The following is a 23,048-nucleotide window of genomic DNA, read 5'->3' as shown; positions in this document are numbered from 1 at the left end:
AACCACCTCTTTGTAATAAGCATGTCTAATACATGTTAGTATGTGTTTTGCATGGTCAAATTATTTCACACATAAAGCAGCCGAAAAGGCCAATCACATTTTGGAATTTCCAGAATTTATGAGGGTTGGGGGGCTATCTAGATGCTGAACTAAAGTTTTATTATGACTTTTCAGGTCAGCTGAATAACAAAGAGATGTAGTTGGCAGCAGCAGTTTTGGGAAGGGCTAATCCTTGTTGACGCTTCCATAGTCAGGTTAGATTTTCATTATTTTCGCACTGCTCTTCGGTATTGTTTATATGAATTATTGATTTCCAGTTTGTTGTTTGATGTCATGACTTGATTGATCGAGTGTTTTCTTTTTAATTTTTTTTTTAAATGTTTCAGTCATGGATAAATCTTGGATTAATGAAGATAGGAACACTTTAAAGTATGAAATGGGTGTTGAAACTTTCTTGATTTTTGCTGAAGATAATGCCATTGACCCTAAAAGAATTCCATGCCCTTGCTCAAGATGTGTAAACTTTAAAATGAAGTCGATTAAAGTCATTAGGGGACACCAGTTTGATTATGGCTTTAGTTTGAGCTACACAAATTGGATTTGGCATGGAGAACCTACTTTGTCCTCCTGTGCTAGTGTACCTATTGGCGCCCCTCCAGACCCTCAATTTTGTTCCGAAACTGTTAATATGTGTGAAGCTGCCTTCAATGAAGGTGATTATGATAAGGAGTCGTATGAGTTCAGTAGGTTTGTCGAGGAAGCAGAAAGACCATTATTTGACAATAGTGAACACACCAAGTTAGAAGCATTAGCGCAACTTCACAATTTGAAAGCTAGGTTTGGTATGAGTGATACTTGTTTTTCTGAGTTACTCGCCACTGTTGGGTCTTTGCTTCCGAAAGATAATGTATTGCCTCAAACTCTGTATGAGGCAAAGAAGACTCTCTCCAATTTGGGCCTGCAATATGAGAAAATACATGCATGTCCTAATGACTGCATATTCTTTAGGAAAGAGTTTTCGGATGCAACTATTTGTCCCAAGTGTGGTCTCTCTCGTTGGAAGCTGAAGAAGGATAAATCTGTAAAAGTGGGGCAACCAGCCAAAGTCTTGTGGTACTTTCCTATAATTCCCAGATTTAAGCGCTTGTATAAATCTGCTTCAGTGGCTGAAATGCTTACCTTGCATGAAGACAAGCGAACTCAAGATGGATACATGCGCCATCCAGCCGATTCTCCTGCCTGGAAGTTGGTTGATTATAAGTGGCCCGATTTCGCTTCTGAATCAAGAAATCTTAGGTTAGCATTATCAGCTGATGGTATTAATCCACATAGCTCTATGAGTAGTAGATATAGTTGCTGGCCCGTAATATTGGTGACGTATAATCTTCCTCCATGGTTATGCATGAAGAGGAAGTTTATGATGTTATCTTTATTAATTTCTGGTCCAAAACAGCCAGGCAATGACATAGATATCTACTTAGATCCATTGATTGATGATTTGCGATCTTTGTGGGATGGGGTTAGTGATGTCTATGATGCACATACGAAAGAATACTTCACTCTTAGAGCTGTTTTATTGTGGACCATAAATGATTTTCCCGCATATGGAAACTTATCGGGGTGCACCACAAAAGGGTACAAAGCATGTCCAATATGCGGTGACAAAACTTCTGCCGTGCATTTGGCCCATAGTAGAAAAATGTCTTATGGCAGCCACCGTAAGTATTTGCCACGCCATCATCCATATAGGAGACAAAAGAAGGCATTTAATAATGAGCAAGAATTTGAAGTTGCACCAGCACCGCTATCCGGAGAGCAAGTGTTGAAGAGACTTGAGCATGTAAACTATGAGTTCAGGAAGGGAAAAAAGAAGAAGAACTCGGCTGCAAATGGAGCTGGTCCTTCTTGTTGGAAGAAAAAGTCAATTTTCTTTAACTTGGAGTATTGGAAGTCGCTTCATGTTCGCCATGCTCTTGATGTGATGCATATTGAGAAGAATGTTTGCGAAAGTTTGATTGGTACTTTGTTAAACATGCCTTTTAAAACAAAAGATAGTGTTGCTGTCCGCTTAGATATGGTTCAAATGGGTGTAAGAGTTGATTTGGGTCCGAAAATTGGGGAGAAAAGAACATATTTACCTGCTGCCCCATATATTTTGTCGAGGGCGGAGAAGATAAAAATATGCACTTCCCTATTGTTTATGAAGGTCCCTGATGGTCATTCATCAAATATCAAAAATCTGGTTTCCATGGATGATTTGAAATTGTATGGATTGAAGTCTCATGATTGCCACATGTTGATGCAACAATTGCTTCCCGTGGCCATCCATTCGGTGCTTCCCAAACATGTCAGAATTTCTATAATGAGGCTGTGCTTCTTCTTTAATGCTTTGTGCACCAAGGTGGTCGATGTGTCCAAGTTGGATAAGCTTCAATCTGATTTGGTGTTGACATTGTGTGAGCTGGAGAAGATATTTCCTCCGTCCTTTTTCGATATAATGGTACATCTCACTATGCACCTAGTTAGAGAAGTTCGATTATGTGGCCCTGTTTATTATAGATGGATGTACCCATTTGAACGATTTATGAAAGTACTAAAGGGCTATGTTCGCAATCGTTTTCATCCTAAGGGTTGCATAGCTGAGAGATATCTTGGAGAAGAATCTGTTGAGTTTTGCTCGGAGTTTTTACAACAATGTAGTTCAGTTGGTGTTCCTAAGGGTCCATCTAAGCTCTCTGGCCCACTTTCGGGTGCGAAGCTGAAGTCAGTAGATGAAGAAGTCAGAGACCAGGCACATCTTCATGTGTTGTTCAATAATGCTGAGGCGGATCCATATAGAAAGTAAGTACTTTCAGCCAAGTATGTTTTCTCTCGCATCTTCGAATATTTTTATAAGCACATTTTTGATTTTATAACTCTTGTTGTAGCGCACATAAGGAGATTGTGGAGCAGCTTTGGGGAGGGAAGAAGAAGAGCAAAAAGTGGCTACAAAGTGAGCACAATCGTACCTTTGCCGATTGGTTTCAATCCAAGGTGTCTGCTGAACTTAAGGAAAAACCTAACAATGTTACTCAAACAGTGAGGTGGCTGGCTGGAAAACCGAGTTTTACAGTTTTTACTTATGAAGCCTATCGATATAATAGAGTTAAATACTTCACAAAGCACCGGGACAACGCTAGAGCTGTCCAAAATAGTGGGGTGTCCTTGGTGGCTAAGACAATGCAGCTATCGAGTGCCAAGGATAAAAATCCGGTGGAGAGTGATATGACTTTTTATGGGTTTATTGAAGAGATTTGGGAGCTCGATTATCATGATTTCAAAGCCCCTTTGTTTTTGTGTCGATGGGCAGAAAATGAAAAAGGAATTAAACAAGATGAGTTTGGTTTCACATTGGTCAACCTTAATCGCCAAGGCCACAAAAAAGATAAATTTGCTTCTGCTGGTCAAGTGAAGCAAGTTTTCTATGTTGAAGATCCCCTTGATGCCGACTGGTCAGTTGTGTTAACTACCCCAAATAGAGATTATCATGATTCTTTCTATGACGATGATCTAGGGGACACCATCATGGAACATCAACCATTCTGTGCCGAAATTCCATATTGTGATGAAGATGAAAATGAGGATGATTCTGCTTACATAAGAGACAATGTTGAGGGGCTTTGGGTTGACCAGTTCACCGCTCCAAGAGAGTAAGATGTGAAAAATTTGTATGGTATTTGCTGCTGAACACTTTGTTATTTCTTTTTTGCTCAGAGTTTGGACAAATATGTGATATATATATATATATATATATATATGGTATTTGATGGTATTTGTTGCTGAACACTTTGTTGATTCTTTTTTATATGAATTTGGACAAATATGTGATATATATATATATGGTATTTGTTGCTGAACACTTTGTCGATTCATAGTCATGAGAATTTGGACAAATATGTGATATATATATATATATATATATGGTATTTGATGGTATTTGTTGCTGAACACTATCATACTATACTTTCCTCCTTTGTTTCCCTTATATAACATTTTATTTATCAATTTTCGGTATATTTCAGGTAGCAATGGGTTCCAAGAAGGGAATTCGAAAGTCACCAAGAGGCAAAAAATTGAAGAGAAAAGCTGATCTAGAGACTTCTCAACCTGAGACTGATGAAGTGCTTGAAGAAAAAGAAGAATCTGTATCAGCCGACACTATCACGAGCACCGAATCAGTCAAAACCAGAGGGAAGCGTAATGTGGTAGCACTGTACAAGGTCTTGGTCAAGAAAGCTATGGGAAAAAAGTTTAAAGTATCATACACCGAGACTGGCAATCCAAATGGAAGAATAAGACACACTCTACAGTCTTACATAGGAATGTTGGCGCGGACCAAGGTGCCCATCAATATTGTAAGCTGGCCCGAAGTGGATGGTGACTTGAAGGATAAACTTTGGCTCGATGTTCAGGTAAATTGACTTGGTATTCATTGTCATTGAACTGCTTATGAGTAAGGTCTTGTCATTGAAATGCTGCTGTTCAGAACCTGTAGAGGGAGTTTAGTTCAGTTATCTTGATGTGCTATCTAGATGCTGATGAGCTTCTTTCATTGAAATGCTACGTATGATTAGTTTGTTCATTTATATTGATGTCCTATTGTATTTGAAATGCTGCTGATGGATAGTTTAGTCTATTTATTGTACTTCATTTGATACACTAAGCTGAAGTCATTTCATGCTTTTATGATATTTGCATAGGAAACATTCAATGTAGCCCCTGAAAGCAAGAAAGCAAGAAACTGGTATTGACATCTGCTGGCACTAAATGGAGAGCATTCAAGACCATGTTAACACGAAAATATGTGCTCCCATACTTGGGAAAGAAGAAGAAGTTGAGAAAGCCACCGAGTCAATATAATTTTGTTGGGAGGGAGCCATGGAAGGATTTTGTAAAAGAGAGGACTACCGAAAAATTTCTGGTATGATAGAATATATGTATAAGCATCTTATGCATTTATGCTTTCTATGTGACAAAGACAATTAGTGGGGTAATATTTTTTTTTATTATTTTTTACTGCAGCAACTTCATAATGAACAAAGTGAACGAGTTAAGAAGAGAAAATATCATCACCGATTATCAAGAAAAGGATATATTGGACTAGAGGAGGAGCTGGTTGTAATCTTGTGCCATTTTTTTAAGCTTTTTTCCTATTTTTGATGAGCTTAATGAAATCTGTTAAACTGAATTGTATAGTGTATTTACTAGCTAATAGTTTTAATCTTTTCACAGAGAAAGACGTTGCCCGAAGGAGAGGTCATTGATCGTGCAATTATGTGGAAGAAAGCCCGTCAACGAAAAGATGGGGACATAGATGAGGAGGCTAGAGCTGTGGCCACAAAGATAGTAAGTATTTTCCTCCATGGTTTTTTTAACATAGCTGCTGATTATTAGAATGAATTCTAGTAAGTTGTTCAAATTTTTAGTTTATTACCTCGTGTAGCTTATATTTTTTGTGGTATCCTATTAGGATGATTTGTTGGAAAAGAAAAGTAAGGGTGAGCTTGAGATCTCAGGGAGTAGTGATGTTCTTTCTCAAGCATTAGAAACTCCTGAACATTCGGGTAGGGTGAGAGGCGTTGGAGGCTTTGTCAATCCCTCAACCTACTTTAAGATGCCGAAGCATAAAAGGATTAGAATTACCAAGGCAGAATTACTAGCACGTGATAGAGAGCGTGATCGTGAATTGGAAGAGACAAAGAAAATGCTCGCTGCACAACAAGCAAGGACAGAAGAGCGTTTACATAAAAGGATTGCTCAATTAGAAGCATTAATAACAGGGAAGACACCTTACACTTCACCTTTGAATGTGCATGTTGTAGGAGAGAATACAATTTCTCCTATATCGGATAAAGGGAGTTTCCAAGATAAAACAAGAAATACCTCCAATATTCTTGATGAACCGAAGGTGAAACAAGAGGTTGACGACTGCGAGGTTGTTCCTCCCCCTATTGAAATGGTAAAAATATATTTTCTAATGCAATTCCAGTATTTTACATTTTATTGAATTTCTGTAATATATTTTTATTCGGTATTTTTGGCGTATGGTTCTTCATGTAGGGTGGCACATGTGAGTTAGCAGTGGACACCATTAGCAACATAGTTGCATTTGGTACTGTTTTTGATGAAGAGGATGTCAGTAGGGTGATACATGGAGTTCCAATGAAGGAGGGGTGTGTTAGGGTGTCTGTGGATGGTGCCATTCAAGAGGAAGCACGACTTCCTTTCCCAGTGGGTGATGAGATGGAATTGGTTGGCCAAGCTGTTGGAAGTCATGTTGCTTGGCCTGAGGAGCTTGTTATTCGAAGAGTGAATAAGGTAAAGACCTAAATTGGATCAGCTTGATCTTGCCACTGTAGGATGTGCATGAGTGTTGAGTTTGATTTAGTAGCATCAGTTTGATATTGCCACTGTAGGATGTGCAAATTGAAGTCAGTTTTGATTAAAGAAAGATGTGATTTGCATATTGTGGTTTGAAATGAGTGTTGAGTTATTGAATGTGTTTATTTAGTAGGACTTTGTTATTCGAACAGTGAATAAAGTCAAGACCTAAATCTGATTTGCATATATATTGTTGTTTGAAGTGAGTGTTGAGTTTGATATTGCCACTGTAGGATGTGCAAATTGAAGTCAGTTTTGATTAAAGAAAGATGTGATTTGCATATTGTGGTTTGAAGTGAGTGTTGAGTTATTGAATGTGTTTATTTAGTAGGACTTTGTTATTCGAACAGTGAATAAAGTCAAGACCTAAATCTGATTTGCATATATATTGTTGTTTGAAGTGAGTGTTGAGTTTGATATTGCCACTGTAGGATGTGCAAATTGAAGTCAGTTTTGATTAAAGAAAGATGTGATTTGCATATTGTGGTTTGAAGTGAGTGTTGAGTTATTGAATGTGTTTATTTAGTAGGACTGTTATTCGAACAGTGAATAAAGTAAAGACTTAAAACTGATTTGCATATAAATTGTTGTTTGAAGTGAGTGTTGAGTTTGATTTTGCCACTGTAGGATGTGCAAATTGAAGTCAGTTTTGATTAAAGAAAGATGTGATTTGCATATTGTGGTTTGAAGTGAGTGTTGAGTTATTGAATGTGTTTATTTAGTAGGACTGTTATTCGAACAGTGAATAAAGTAAAGACTTAAAACTGATTTGCATATATATTGTTGTTTGAAGTGAGTGTTGAGTTTGATTTTGCCACTGTAGGATGTGCAAATTGAAGTCAGTTTTGATTAAAGAATGATGTGATTTAATTTCTATGCTGACAGAAAAAGAAAAGAAAGATGGATTTTATCAAACAACTGTTTGACAAAGCTGAGCTAAACCCGTTTGTGCCCAAGCGTTGTAAGTTGTTGTACAAGCATGCCGAGACTATTATGAGCCAAACCAATGAGTCGATAAGCACAGTGTTGGATGATAGTGTCTTTGGGGTACAGAAACAGCTCTTCATATTGACTGAGAATGTCATTGATCTCTTAGAAATGAATAAGATTGGCCAAGGAGTGATAGCAGCATATATGGCGTAAACACCTTACTCGACACCAAAAGCTTGATTTTTTTTTTCTCCTTCCCAAGTTTCAACAATTTCATGCTTATATATTTTGACACAGGAACCTACATGAGACTCTCCGTGAGAGAGATGAGTTAGATACTTTTGGCTTCATTGATCCGGCAGCCACATATATGTGTGAGAGATCGGAATTTGTCCCTTACTTAGTGAATCGGTTGAAAGAGGGCAAGGCTGATCGTATATTTTTTATGGCCTACAATCCGGGGTAAGTTTTCATTTTATACTTTTAGTCATGGATAGCATGGTGCTTAGTTAACCGATTATCATGTGGGTTATGTATTAATGTAGGGAACATTGGATATTGACAATCATTTGGGAAGATGAGATTTATATTGTCGACCCTTTGCCCAAACCGGTGCATTACAAACCATGGGAAAATGCAGTGATAAAGTAAGCTTGCTTATGGTTTGTTAATTCACTGTCTTTGTGCACCAAGTAATATTTTTGCTGAATATTTCCTTGGTGGTGATGTATGCAGTGCAGTTAAAACTTACAAAGCTGAAAAGGGGAGGGTTAACAAAGTGCCTAAGTTAAAATTACTTTCGGTAAGCATAGTATTTGTGGTAATCGAGTTACAATATATGTTTTACTATGATAATTCTCTTTCTAATTCAATAACATGAATAAATAGGGCGCACCTAAGCAGCCGGGTGGAGTTGAGTGTGGCTATTATGTTATGCGGTACATGAAGGATATTATTAATGACGACACGCTTTCGTTTTCAACCAAGGTATAAGCATTGTAATTTGACAAAAAAACTATGTTTTAAATATTGGTGTATCATTATGACATACATTGTTATATGTATTTGTAGTGGGCGGTAAAGGATCGGAAAGGGTATACCTAACAAAAACTTGACGAGGTCCGCATTGAAGTAGCCGACTACTTACAGACTTTGCTGTAGGTTCTGACCAGTTTCTTGATTTTGAGTTAGACTAGCTTTTAATTAACTTTTTTGTAGCAATTATGAACAAACAAGAATACTAATTGCTAGGCTAGCCTTGTAGTATATAGGTGCATGAATTGAGGTTTTATTTTGCCCATTTTGTAAACTGTTAAGGATGATGAATGTCGGTTATAATACCCCAATTTGCAATTTATAATCACAATTCTATTTTGTGGACATCATCCTCTTTATAGAATGTGATGTTTAGATATAAAGTTGAAATCAGTTTTAGCCATAAAAACTGATGTCCAGTAATACAGATACATCAGTTCCAAAATGAAAACCGATGTTACTAAAATATCCAGACATCGGTTCATTGTCAGAAACGATATACTACCGAGTGCCAGACATCAGTTCCGAAATGAAAACTGATGTTACTAAAATATCCAGACATCGGTTCATTGTCAGAAACGATATACTACCGAGTGCCAGACATCAGTTCCAAAATGAAAACCGATGTTACTAAAATATCCAGACATCGGTTCATTGTCAGAAACGATATACTACAGAGTGCCAGACATCAGTTCCGAAATTAAAATTGATGTTACTAAAATATCCAGACATCGATTTTTGAATAGAAACGATGTGCAATAGATTATTAACATCGTTTTTTCGTTACACACTGATGTTAATATTAAGTAAATATATCGGTATATGTGGCAGATTATGCTTCAAAATCATTAAGAACAAGAAATGTTTATGGGAACCGATGTCTGTAACAGTATTACTCATCGGTTCTTCAATAACGATGTTAAAACTCAAACTTGTGTTATATAATCTATATTTCTTTAAGCTTTAAATACAATAAAATGTGGGTTTAACAATAGTAAAGCATGCAAGTTTGTTATCATTTAAACCTATTTACATCGGTTTGTAATAAGAAACCGATGTCTACCCGAATACTAGACATCGGCTAAAAACCGATGTCTGCATTTTCCGGATCTTTCTCATCACCCACAAAGACATCGGTTGGGTTTTTGTTTCTCATCGGTTTTTGACCGATGTCTGGGGCTATAATTCTAGTAGTGGTGTGAGGTTATTTGAGGAACTTTAATGAGGTTTAATAAGTAAATTTAGTATTTAAAAATTTGATAGGAGGTGTAAAAAACATAGAGGTCAAGGGAGTAAATTTGGAGGTTCCAATAGAAAAACTCATTAAAGAATAGTCTGAACTCATTTATGCGCACATTAACGAAATTACACATTCCACCTTAATGGTATGTCAAGCCTGCCCCACAGTACTATCATCATTGAGATGCTAGAATCAGCGGCCGAACCACCAAAATTGGCCTAAAGTATTTCACTTACCTCAATAAATTCCCACTTACCCTGTTTAAACTAAAACAACAGTTTTGCCGTTAACCTAATCAATTAATCATATATGCTCTCTCTCTCTCTCTCTCTCTCTCTCTCTCTCTCTCTCTCTCTCTCTCTCTCTCTCTCTCTCTCTCTCTCTCTCTCTCTCTCTCTCTCTCTCTCTCTCTCTCTCTCTCTCTCTCCCTCTCCCTCTCCATCCCTCTCCCTCCCTCCCTCCCTCCGCTCTGGTCTCTGGTCTCTGGTCTAGATGGCATACAGTGAGACGAGGCCACCATGACATCAATGGAGGTGATACTTCGGTGAAGGTGCAGCTCCCTCTCCCTCCCTCCGCTCTGGTCTCTGGTCTAGATGGCCAACAGTGAGATGAGGCCACCATGACATCAATGGAGGTGATACTTCGGTGAAGGTGCAGATCCAATTGAGGTGGCGCCATTGATCGTGCAAGGTAGGCTAGAGGGCTTTGCTTGGATGATGAAGTTGAAATGCAAGCGAAAATCGAAGCCACAAAACGGAAACTCTGTCAGCGTTTCGGGTCAGAGCTTTGCTTACGGTCAGTAAGCGTTTTGATTCTAGCAGCAACGTTTTGAATTGTTTTGGGTCCGGGCTCACGACTACGTCGGGCTTTGCTTGGATGATGAAGTTGCAGCGCAAGCAAAAATCGAAGCCGACCTCAAGCTTTTCTCCTTTTTGTTTGTCGCCGGTTTGGGATCTGAGTCGTGCTTCTGGGTGTTGGCAAAGGCCAGAGGCAGTACTATATCATAAGGCACCGTAGTTGGTGCATTGAATGCTTCTGGTACTGGAAAGCGATGCAAATCAATTTTGGGTGCCCAAATCAAATTTTTTTTGTTTTTGTTTTTTTTTGATAAAATGGGGCGGAAGGCTTAGAAGGAAAGGAAAAAAAAAGTTCTATTGGAGGCCAATAGAAGTCTATTGGGGGCAATAGACGTTTTGAATTGATATAATCTCCTCATTTTCTTTCTTTAATCAAAGTTTTATTTGTCTAATTTTAAAAAGATTAGTTCTCATTCCACCGACCGAAAGTTCTATTGGGGGGCAATAGACGTCTATTGAGGAGGAAATAGGGGTCTATTGGGGGGCAATATACGTCTATTGAGGGCGATAGAATTCTATTGGAGGTAATAAACATTTCTGGCCACCTATGAAATGTCCAACGATCTCTTTGGGAACCTCCTACGAGATTTTCAAAAATGTCTAGTGGGTGGCAGATAGTAACCGGTTTCTGGCAGTCAATTACCTGAATCCGACTGCCAGTGACGGGGCTCCGCCGAAGTCTCTTATGGTTTCTCTCTCTTCTATTTTTTTTCTCTCTCTCTAAGTAATAAAGGGGTGAGGGTAAAATAGTCTCAAAATAAACAAAAAGCAAAAAAAAAAAAAATACTTAATTGGGTATTAGGGAAGACTTCTTTAGAGTGCTTTGGGTAAAGGAGAATTAAAAAAAAAAAAAAAACTTAATGGGTGTAAGTGGGAAAAAAACCCCAAAAAAATTACAAGTCGGGTCCAAAACAAGTGTATGTCTCAATAGGGACCTGACAAGGACCAGACCAAAAGCATCATATATTATAGAGCTACGTTAACCAAATCATTTAAAAAAAATAATAAAAAAAACTTGGTATGCGTCTCCGTGACCTACTAATGTTTACTTCATTTTGGCTTTGTCGCTCGTCCAACTGGCCACCATGCTGGGTGAGCCTTAGGCTTTGTCGGCGTGCATCGTTCATGGTCGGGTGAGACTAGATTTATGGAATGATTCTAGATGAGCGGCGAGGCTCTAGGCATGAAGGAGACTTGAGTCGAGTTGGTGATCAGATCGATTTCAATTTGATTACGGCCTAGTGATGGGATCGGAAGCATTTGGCAGCTGCAGGTGGTTGGCGGCAGTTGGTGGTAGTAGTTGAGGGGTGGAATCTAACGTAACCTCTTGATTTGGAAACGTGGAAACTGTTCTTTAAGTGAGCAAATCTGCAGGTATAAATGAAAGTTTTTCTATTGTGATCTCCAAATTTCTCATTTTACCTCTTTTCTTTTTAAATTATTAAATTACTTATTTATGTTAATATAAAATTACTATTATAGACAACAAAGAGTTTTTTTTATTTCTTATTTTATTTTATTTTATTGAGACCTTCAAATTTCTCTCTCTATAGCTTTTGTGAATGAAGTTTTCTTAAAAATTTGACAAAGGAAAAAAAATATCATTTCTAGAGCCTCCTAAAAATGTAAACAAGATTCAAAAGAGCTTTATGGTTTACCGTTCAAATAACTAATAAACAGAATAAATCTTGATCTGAGAAGTAACATAAATACAAAATCATAAAACAAGAGACTAAGGTCACATGCTGGCGTAAAATTATTGAAATGAAGCTAGTCCTCAAAATCTACTAGACATCGGGGCAACCATAGACATACGTGTCTAGCGACGAGGTGTTAAGAAAATTCATGCCAAAAATGGAATACTTGCAAAGCAATTCATTCGAACCGGCACATTGTGTCTACTACGCATGGGAGTTGACATTTAGATGCAATAGAATTAACAAGTTGACATTGGATTAAAAGTCCTTCCTTCGCAATATATATTTATCAAGAAAGTGTCACTTCACAAGTCATGATCGCCGTAAACAGAATAGAAACATGCCAAAAAGAAAATCAAAAGCAGAATGTTGATGATCATGCCCTAATTAATTAAAGTTGGAATTTAAAAATTTTTATTGGGCAGTAGAGACAAAGACATAATTCGAACCATATCTATAGCTACGAAAACATTATTGATTAGCGTCCAAAACTAAAAGTCCATTTCATGATCTAGCTCCATACTGATGATTAAATGGAGCCATGGATATATTAATAGAACCCAACTTTCATGCGTGGTTTTTGGCTTCCCATTTGCAACAAATTAGAAAAGCAACGGTTTATTCTATTATGTAAAATTAAATAAAGCAACATAATTAATGAACAAAATGAAATAATGAACATATATATTATAACTTTTCTATATATCTATCACACAATGGGATTTTACAATACAACACTAGAATTGAATGGTTACATCTGGGAATCTGATTGAAATGTGTACAAAGAATAAAGATTTGAAATAAGTCTGTTTAGAGCAAACACGTTAATTTATGACTTGACAATAACCTGAAAACATATGTAAGAGAAATCATTCTGCACAACTGCGCAATCCGGCCTTGCTTTGCAGCCATGCTTTTGTTTCTATTTGCCACAGACATCTTGAGCAGTCGGTGGAGATCCACCACTTTCATTCGAGCTACCCTTTACACTTGATTTTTTTTCCAAATATTAATTTCTTGAGGAGAAGGCATGATTGTATCTAGTTAATACTAATATTAATGTGTCTATAAGTATGTTGCTCAGGCCTATTTATATACAAATGAGCGTGCTAGGGAAATTGGGAGGAACTTTACTGTAATGAGTTACGTAGCCTAATGTCCAAGTAACACAAAAACTTCAATTTCTATACCATAATGAGTTTTATTAAACTAAACCAAACTGTCTTACCAAATAGGACGTTCTCACGAGATATGGTTAACTCGTTTTCAGTGCAATACGATGCAATGCAAATATGCAATAGGCTCTTAAACGGAAGTGTAATGTGTTGAATGTACGGTTGGTTCTCCATGCTTTCTTCCCTATTTCTCATGATTACCTTAATTAGATTGTTTATTCGAATTTTCTGAAGTTTAATCAACTAATGTCGTCTTCCACCAAAACCTTCAAGCTGATTAGTTAGGATATTGTTTAAATTACAAAATAAAACTTTTGCGAATGCACGTGGATAGATATCAAAATATTACAAAAGAAATGGTCAAGACCGACATAATAGCAACAATTTCTCTCTGAACAGACCCAGAAACATTTACAAGACAGATAATGAAGGAAAGAGCGTTGTAATTATATGTGTATTAGACCAATACCGAAGAATCCGGAATATTGTAAACCGCGTTAAAAACGTGGGGTTTGACAGAATTACAGATCTACAACCCATTTTTCATTGTCAACTAAAACTTTCTACTGGTGTACGTAGCGTGCTTCATTATAACTCTGGCCGGATTTCTTGAACCCATGCCAGTACATTGTTATATTATTTCTTTGTTTAATTGGACGTCATCACCTTTTCCGAGCAGGATCGAATACACCTTCGTGGTTTCGGATAATATCGTTTAGACAATTAGACGTAATCTCCTCTCCGGATAGCTGTTTCTGGGAAATACAAATTTGCTACTTTGGGTGCTGTCCGCGCAACCCGTCATATATAAACAAGGTGGTTTACACATACACTGTTATTTATAAAAGTCTTGCTCAAGTGTAGTTTCCCATGTACTTTTGCTACGAAAGATTTGAAAATGGACAACCAATCTTCTGTTGAAATTTCGAATAAGGTTATGATATGTTAATATTCCTCGTACATATTTTATTTTATATAATATATACCACTTAGATGACTCATGAAAACTAATGTGATAACTCGAAAAAATAAATCCTCATTAAGGTAAATAAGGTTATACTAGAGTAAAATAGGCACTTGTTTTAGTAATTAAATCCTAAGAATGATAAATGCACATATATCATAGGTTAACATATTGTAAATTTTTGTTGAAATTTTATCTGAATTTAGAATGTTTGGCACTTATTTACGTAGTTAGTTAAAGGGCAAGAGGTCCAATAAGATGCTTAATTGAACCAGCACAAACTCCCTATGTAGCCCAGAAAGCCTTGTAGGCTCTTGACCAGCCTCCATAATTTGTCTCTTATGAATATGGTTTCATGCATGGCTTCATATGCAAGGTAGTAATGCCCTAACACCATAGGTTATTCTCATCATCTTTCTAACCAATTAACTATTAGATGATTATTTTACGGTTGTTCAATTCAACATTTTTGTCGTCAATGTAATTGAGTTGTTCACTGTCTAACTTGATATTCCTTCTAGGTCAGGATTGATTAGGTTTGGTTATTTGAGGTTCCTGTAGTATCTAGATATCACTATTTGAAGATTTTACTTTTGGTTAATCATTAATCAATTGTGTATGAGAAGAAGAAAAAAATCTAAACCTCAGCAAAATCGTTAAAAAAGAACTTGAATGTTAAGAATAAAAACATTGTATTGCTACATGGATTAGAAACAAGCTTTGTCTTTGGCTTTTTATTTAGTATTGAAGTTAGGTACATCATTTATGAATGGAATCAAAGAACATATAATATTACATATGCAAAGGGATCGATTTGTTCTTATCGAGGGTTTATGACAACTTAAACGAAACAGGCCCTTTAGTGATCTATTTATTCATTATCTATAGACAACAACAAACGTACGACATAACCTATTACTATATAAGCTGTAGATATGTATGCATATATAACGTACTCTTCACTTTGTTCCCTTTACCTTCTTCTTCCCATTTGACATTCCCCGAATGTCCTGAACAGTTGGTTGCGAAGACGATGAATCATCTTTAGTTGAAGCCATGCCATAATCGTGTTTAGGGCGCCCACAAACTTCTTGAGGACTGTGCTGAGATGATGAACTAGTATCAACCCAACTCTTTCCCTTCTCAACTTTAGGGCGCCCAACAATGCTTTGGGGATTATGGTGCTTCTTCGAAGACATACTTTACATGCAATAGAATAATTTTTGGGTTGATTTTCCTTTTTTTTGCATTGTCTTGTGCCATCTAGGGTATATTTATAGCAAACAGGGGTTGCTGGTATTTTGAGCTTTGGGAAATTGGGTGGGATGTTGGCTTGGGGTTGTGGGGAACTTTACCATATGTGAAAGTATGTATCACATTTTTTTTATTAATTAAAAATTCATTCAAATAAACTGCAATTACACATACAACAATTAGCACCCAACAAGAAATTGCAATCGAAGACAAATAATTCTAGAATCATGCTACACATCCAGCTTCTAAAGAGAAGAGATTGACATGTCTGTAGATCCAACGACAATGGCCGAGTTAGGTAGTTGATTGAGCTAAATTGACCAAAATATGTAGTAGTAACCAGGACAAGATTTTACCACAATAAATAACTATTGGGTGGGCCATCCCAAGATCACTTGGAAACCTAAACACAGGCTAATAATGAAACACACGACCTTAATCCAGCAAAAGACTGGGTTTTATTAACAATGAACCATCTATCGAAATCCAACCACTAGTCGAAATTCATGTCGACAACCTTAAGTTGAAAGAGTATGGACTTATTTGAAATCTGACAAATAGATCTAAAAACTAAAAACAAAAAAAAAAACAAAAAAAGCACAAAGCAATAACACAGCCAAACTAGTGATAAGAGCCCAGGCCCAGGCATCTAAGGGTTTTCTGTTATTTTTCAATATTTTCCTTGGATCAATTTAGTATTTTTGAGAATTTCCTTTTCTAGTTACTGGTCTTTGCATGGAAAAGCATATCGAATTAAGGGATATTCAAATTAACTTGTAGACAAAGGCAACGCGGATGTAAACTCTACTGGTGAACTATTTTGTATAAAATATCTTGATGTGGATCTAATCACAGAAGAAATGGTCAACACCAGACCAAACATCAATAAGTTCTATTTGCTTGGTCGACCCATAATCAATCAACAATGTTTTCTAACTAAAGGAGTTGCCATGCTGTTTATTGGAAGTTGCATAATAACAAGTTTGACGTATTGCAAGCTTACAGTTTTTTGAGGTTTTTGGTATGGGATCGAGTTTATTTATTTGATGCCCGTTTGGAAAGCAAACCATAGCTATTCATGTACTATTTATTCAAGTTTGTATTTAGATTTCGATTGGGTTCCAGGTGCTTTTAGAAATCTTATTTTTAACGCTTTTTCAAATTTCAAGTATTAATTAAAATTTGACTTTGATTTCTTATGGACTTTTCTCTTATTAATAATTAGTTTATTGATGAGACATGTATTATGTGGAGTATTGGTTCAGGAAGACCATTATTTATTTATTGAACAACATTGGCTAAGAGGAAAACAAGATCGAAGACATAGCCATACACAAACCAGAGCAAAGATATTGGGGATGTACAACTATTGGCATGTAGAAAGCTCCAAGAGATGGTTTATAAACTGTTTTCAAAATAAAATACCTCATGTTTTTCAAGCAATTTCTATATAAAACTGCTATCAACTTTCTGTTTCAAATAATAACTTCTCTGGACTAGCATCTTTGTATGAAAACTACTAAACCTTGAAACTTCGATTCCTTTCTCGTTGTCTGTCTCACTGGTGTCTAGATGGCTTGAGAGAATCGCTCAAGGTCAACAAGCCACGGAGAAACTAGTTACACCTTCAAACTTCCCAACTCTCTTAACATATAGAATATGAACTATCACCATTAAGCACATCATGTCAATGGAGATGCCCAAGATCGAATTGAACCTATCAGGCATTTCTTTAAAGGCACAATGATTTATATATATCAATGGCGTCCATAAGAATATTTAAGCACAATTACACATATAACTCTCACAGACAAAAGTAGTCTTGTAAGATTAGAGTTTGTTCAACATGCAAGTCGATCATTTGAAGCTATGTAGCCAATGTTCAGCTAGTTGATCATTTGGGAGCAAACCAACATTGAGGATTGAGGGGTTTAATTAATAAGCGGTTAGGTTAGTCTAACTTCCTAAGATTTTAGAACAGTCCTAAGATTTTTCATTTTTTTTCTTGATCCTAGACATTGGGAAGAGTTCTGACACCTGCCACCATCTGATCTATGTTGGGAATGTTACCTTGACGATGTCGAGTCTTTAAGGATGTGTTACATTGTAAGCTGCTTTTATTGAAAATATTTAATTCATCTTTCTGAAATTTTCCTTAACATCACTACTAGAAATTTGGCATGAGGTGGACCGCACGGACACGTGGTGAAGAGAACCAATCACTACCCAGCAGGGGGGTGTTTTGGGTATTGCACTTTAGGGAGCATGGCAGTTTCAGAAAAGATATAAAATTTTCTTTCTTCTGATTGGGTAGCCCTAAAGCCACGTGGTGGGGAAACCCCCACCTAAAAATTTCTCATTTGGCTATAGAACACCATCCATTATTGGTATGTGTTGGCTACAATTGACACTGTTTATCACATTAGCCACTATGCAGCCACCCTTTTGATGTCAGTGGTCTTTATCCCAGTTTCTAATGTAACATAATACACCAATTCATACAATAGTGTCTCAATTTCAAACCAAGGGAAAGGCTGACAAAGTCTACTCCGGGCCCACTATACTGTCAACTACTCCTTCTTCCTATTCCAGAACGGTGGCAAAACTTGTTGGGTTGTTTCTAAAAATAAGCACCAAATTAGCTATGGGCTACGTACTTTACTAAGAAAATTATATAAATCAAAATACACAATTAAAAAAGAAAAGGGTAATTATAATGAAAAGAATATACTTCCATTTAGAGATAAATATCAGCAGAGTCAAAATGATTTCAATATATACTATTTATTTAGGTGTGTATACAACATGACAGAACATTCTGAGAGTCCAAATCTATCTAATAAATAACCAAAACTTTCTTAAATTAATATGTAAACTACCTATCCAACCTGTTGAGAAAGACTGTAACTATAAAATGTCTATAATGATGCATCTCTAATTTGGTGGATTGCAATTTGGATTGGTGGGATTGGTGATGACAATAATCGCAAAAGCCTGTGCAAAAATCACACAAATCAGTTCATTTCTAAATATATCAAATCAACAAGTTCTGAGATGATTATGAAGAAATCAAAAGGAGAAAGAATCATTTTCCCTAGTTTTACAGTTGACAGTCCAACATACACAAAGTTACAAAATATTGAGAATCCGACAAGTCCAAAGGTGCATTGTTTCTTAACTTGTCTTTATTACCACACTTATCAATCACCAAAATAAATTCCATTCCTGTAGAATTGTGTATTATCTTTCATGTGTCAACAAGTTTTACTTATAATTTCAATTGCTAGCTAGAGGTCTCACAATATACATTGCACATGATAAAATTGGAGTTGTTAAGGGCATTATTCACTATATCAACACTCAATAGTTAACATCATACCTCTTTAAATACAGCACGTAAACTTTTGACGCACTTAGTTTCAACCATTTTTACCTACATGCAACAGAATTATCCAACTCAATGATTATGTTCTCCTTCAAAATTGATTATATTCCTATGGTCAGCTTGTACCAGCTTTCTATTCAAGTTCCACTAGCATTTTAAATATTTCATAAATCTACTAATCAGCTTAAATTAATTCACTTCAAAAGCTATACCACTTGGGGATGGCCAATAGTCTTTCTGGCCAAGACTATTGATAACTTCCTCCCTCACAAAAGAATAGTTTCAGAAACAACATGGATAGAAGACAAGGTAAATGAGGATAAAATTCAACAAAAAACCGTTGCCAAACTAAGGTTTTGGGGGATTTAGGATATAAATAAAATAGTACATAATGGATGCAAACTCAGGACAAACCATAAGGATTGCAGAAATAGAGAAAGGAAAAAATAACAAAAGGCAAATAGTTACCAGCATGATTGATAGCAAAGGCAGACTGTTTCTGGATAACAGAGACATACCGATGCCAATTTATGTTTCAGGTCTCTAGTTTCTTTGTTAACCTCAAAGGTGAGGCTTTGCTAGCTTATAAGTTATAACTGATGTACGCATATCTTTTTCTTTCAATCATAATAGTGGCCAATATAGACTGTTTTTGTTATGTTTTTAGTAACCAAGGTGCTGTAATAACTTGCATAAACATAATAAATTAAATAGCTGCAATAAAATAAAATCTATCAAAAGTTCAAACATATTTAACAGAGAATGACAAAGTTCATCTAAACAGACACACCTATATTTCAAATCTTTATGAAATATCATGCATATAGAACCTTTATATTTTCTCTTCAAACGTACATAAGACATTTTAGCATTAGATTTAGACCGGTAATGAGAGTACCTGTGCAACCTTGTTGAAGATCCAATGCCACAAGTATGAGGTCAGAATCTTCCCCATATTTATACCAAAACAGTTAACCTAACAATATAGAATTCCAAAAATAAAAATTAGAAAGAAAAAAGAAGTCAAACTCCCAATGTTCCTTAAATAAATGTCAAGAAGAACATGTATACAGTATAAGAAAGAAAAGATTAAGTAAATATATTAACTTTTGAAATGAAACTATGTGCTGAAATGTTAATTCACCTGAAAAATGTTCATGCGAGCAAGATAAATCATTAAAAACAAATGAAAATTCATGTAAGGCTTCAATTTTAAAAAATCGGTAGATCTAAACCCAATTTTGGTGTGATTTGTTTGGAGGAGGACATAAACCCATCTATTTTCAATAGGCAAAAAAAATCATGGGCGTTGACCATGTTATGGAAAATCGGCAACGAGAGTTAGAGAAGTAGATGAAAGAGTGAACAGGCTAGAGGAAGAGAGATAGAGAGACAGATAAGAACTGTGCAATAAGCCAATAAGGATAGTGAAGGCTGTGAAGCCATGAAGGTAAAGGTGGGTTTTTTTTATTAATAAAATATTTATAAGACCACAATTAAGACTCAGAGATCGCCAATACATAGAAACCATCATTCTGAAATCTTACCTTAACAAGTAGGAACTTTTTTTTTTTTAAACAAGTGCGAACTTTTAGGAATGAGAAGTTTTAAATACACACCCTAATTACTTAATACACACTCCTTATTCAATACGCCTACCATTTAATTACTCATTCTAATATTTTACTAAATACACAACCCAAATTACCTAAAATGTCCTTAACTTAAAAACCATGAAATACACTATTATTTAACTACATTAAGGCTACTATTTAATTTGATTAGTATATATTAACATATTATAATTGACCATATTAATTACTTGTGTTAGTTATGGAGAGGAATTATTATTGTTCCCTTCAAATAGATGCTTAGAAATAGGTTTTGTATTATTTAAGTTATCATCCACCAAACACCATATTTGTAATACCCCGAAAAAATCCAAATTAAATTCCATGGTTTTTTAGAAGTGATTTCGCAGTAGTGGGAGCGAGTACGAAGCTTGGAGAAGTTGTGGAATTAGTTCGAACGATTTTATTTTCAAAACCGAACATTATTTAGAGTTACGATAAATCAACTTTTGATACGTACGGAATTTGGGAAAACTTCCTTCATGAAAGTTGTAAAGCTAGTCGATACGAGTCCGTGCTTATGCAGAACACAAGGATCAGAATTCGTATGAATTAGTTATCGCATTTAGAAGAATTTCCAAGTTTAGTATATATATTTTTGGAAACTTTCCCCATTTAGGGTTTCCATTTCTGTCAGCCGTTCTCTCTCTCTCTCTCTCTCTCTCTCTCTCTCTCTCTCTCTCTCTCTCTCTCTCTCTCTCTCTCTCTCTCTCTGCCGAAACGAGCTCAAAACAGAGCAATTCTTCACCAACCGATCTCTCCTTCCTTAGGCCACCTCAAGACGTCGAACCACCTCCATTAGCTTCGCCTCGACTTTGCGCAACTACCAGTGGCAGCCTTGCGCTGCAACACGGCTGGAAGCGGCGGCGGTGGACTTGGCTCCGTTTTGAGCCGATTTCGAGTCGATCTCGATATCTCAAGCTACAACCCACCAATTCTCTTGATTTTTGGCTCATTGGACTCGCCTAAACTTCTTGAACAAGCACCAAGAAGGACCGGACCTGGGTAGATCAATTTCACGTTCGTCGGAGCTCAACCCTTCTAGATCGAAAAACAACCTTTCGATCCGGATATCTCGAGTTACAGACCACTATTCCTTGTGATTATTGGCCTGGTGAACTCACCTTGAGTTTCTGAACAACTATCCAGAAGGGATCAAGGTGAGTGGTGGAATTTTTTATGTCGAACTGGAGCTCGCCGGTTTCTGGAAAATTTCCGGCCAAACAGGACTGTTCTAGGTAATTTTCGACCACTTCCTTTCGTTTTCAGACTTCATACTAGTTAGGAAAGTTGTTCAAATCGATGAAACGAAGAGGAACAGCCTGGCCCCGATGCCGTTCGCGATAGTCGGCGGCGGCTCTGCCTCTAACTCCGGCAGCCTTTTCCGGCCACCTTCGGGGGTCCCAAGGGCAGTTTCTGCCCATTTTTATGTTCTACATGTCGATACGATCATTTCAATATATAGCATGTAAATTTTGGATATGAATTTTACAATTTCGATCGACTTCGATCGTTCGATTTGTGATCTGTGAAGATCAGATCGTCCAATCGACTTGTACTTTTGATATATTGATTGTAGGATTGTCCCGATGACTTTGTGTGGTCGCAGGTGAAGATCCAACCGTTGGATCTTCATATAAGTGTGTTTTATGAATTGTGTGCTAAGTTGAGACCGTATTTGATTAGGTGATTGACGGTTTGAGTTGATGGACGATTGTGAACCTTATTTTACGCTGAGAAGATGCAGCGGGATTGGAGGTGAGTAAATCTCACATGGTTCATTTACGAACCGAATTTCCTTATTGCACAAGTATTTGTTATGTGTGAGAAAATAGTTTTAAGAAAATGATAGAAATTTAAAGTATATAAGAAAATGAATTTCTTGGTTTTACTACGTGTGAACTATAGTTGGTATTAGTGGTCATTCCTGAGTGGATGATTACGTGTATATATATATATATATTTACGTGATTTTATATGGAATGGTGTGACATTGAAATATATGGGGTTTTTTTTTATGATTTTGTTTTTATACTTGAATGAAGGATTTATTTGCCATGATTATTATGATAATTGGTATTGTTGTGAGTATGATTTGGGTGGAGACGTGATATTGTGAAACGGGTGGGATTCTGTTTATATTTTGTTCTGCGGACTGAAATGTCCAAAGTTCGATGGTTATCATTGTGATAAACAAAGTATTTTGTTCTGCGGGTAGAAATGCCCAAAGTTCGACGGTTATAGTATTAACCGAAGTATATCGGATGCTTGCACCTGGGCTAAGGTGACAAGTAACGATTCAGATAGAGCTCTAGTCTGTTATGGGAGTACGGTCATGGTGGTAACTAGGTTATTGCATTGTGAGTACTTTGTGCCACGTGAGTTGAGTTGGTGATTAAATTGTTGGGGTTGTTGTATGTGTTCGGATTGTTGGATTGTTTTACTTGAATTAAAAGAGTT

General features: G+C 36.5%; 1 protein-coding gene across 1 annotated transcript; it reads left to right on the top strand.

Moving 5' to 3' along the window:
* The first annotated feature begins 388 nt into the window (after nucleotides 1-388).
* Nucleotides 389-3,693, top strand: LOC112203814. Its single transcript, XM_024344729.1, has 2 exons — nucleotides 389-2,841; nucleotides 2,928-3,693. Exons 1-2 carry the CDS (start codon nucleotides 389-391, stop codon nucleotides 3,691-3,693), a joined length of 3,219 nt encoding a protein of 1,072 aa, XP_024200497.1.
* The last annotated feature ends 19,355 nt before the right edge of the window (nucleotides 3,694-23,048 follow it).

Source organism: Rosa chinensis, chromosome 5, assembly GCF_002994745.2.
Source record: "Rosa chinensis cultivar Old Blush chromosome 5, RchiOBHm-V2, whole genome shotgun sequence".
Lineage (NCBI taxonomy): Eukaryota > Viridiplantae > Streptophyta > Magnoliopsida > Rosales > Rosaceae > Rosa > Rosa chinensis.
Note: the sequence above shows the minus strand (reverse complement) of the source record. Positions and strands in the feature narration are given on the sequence as shown.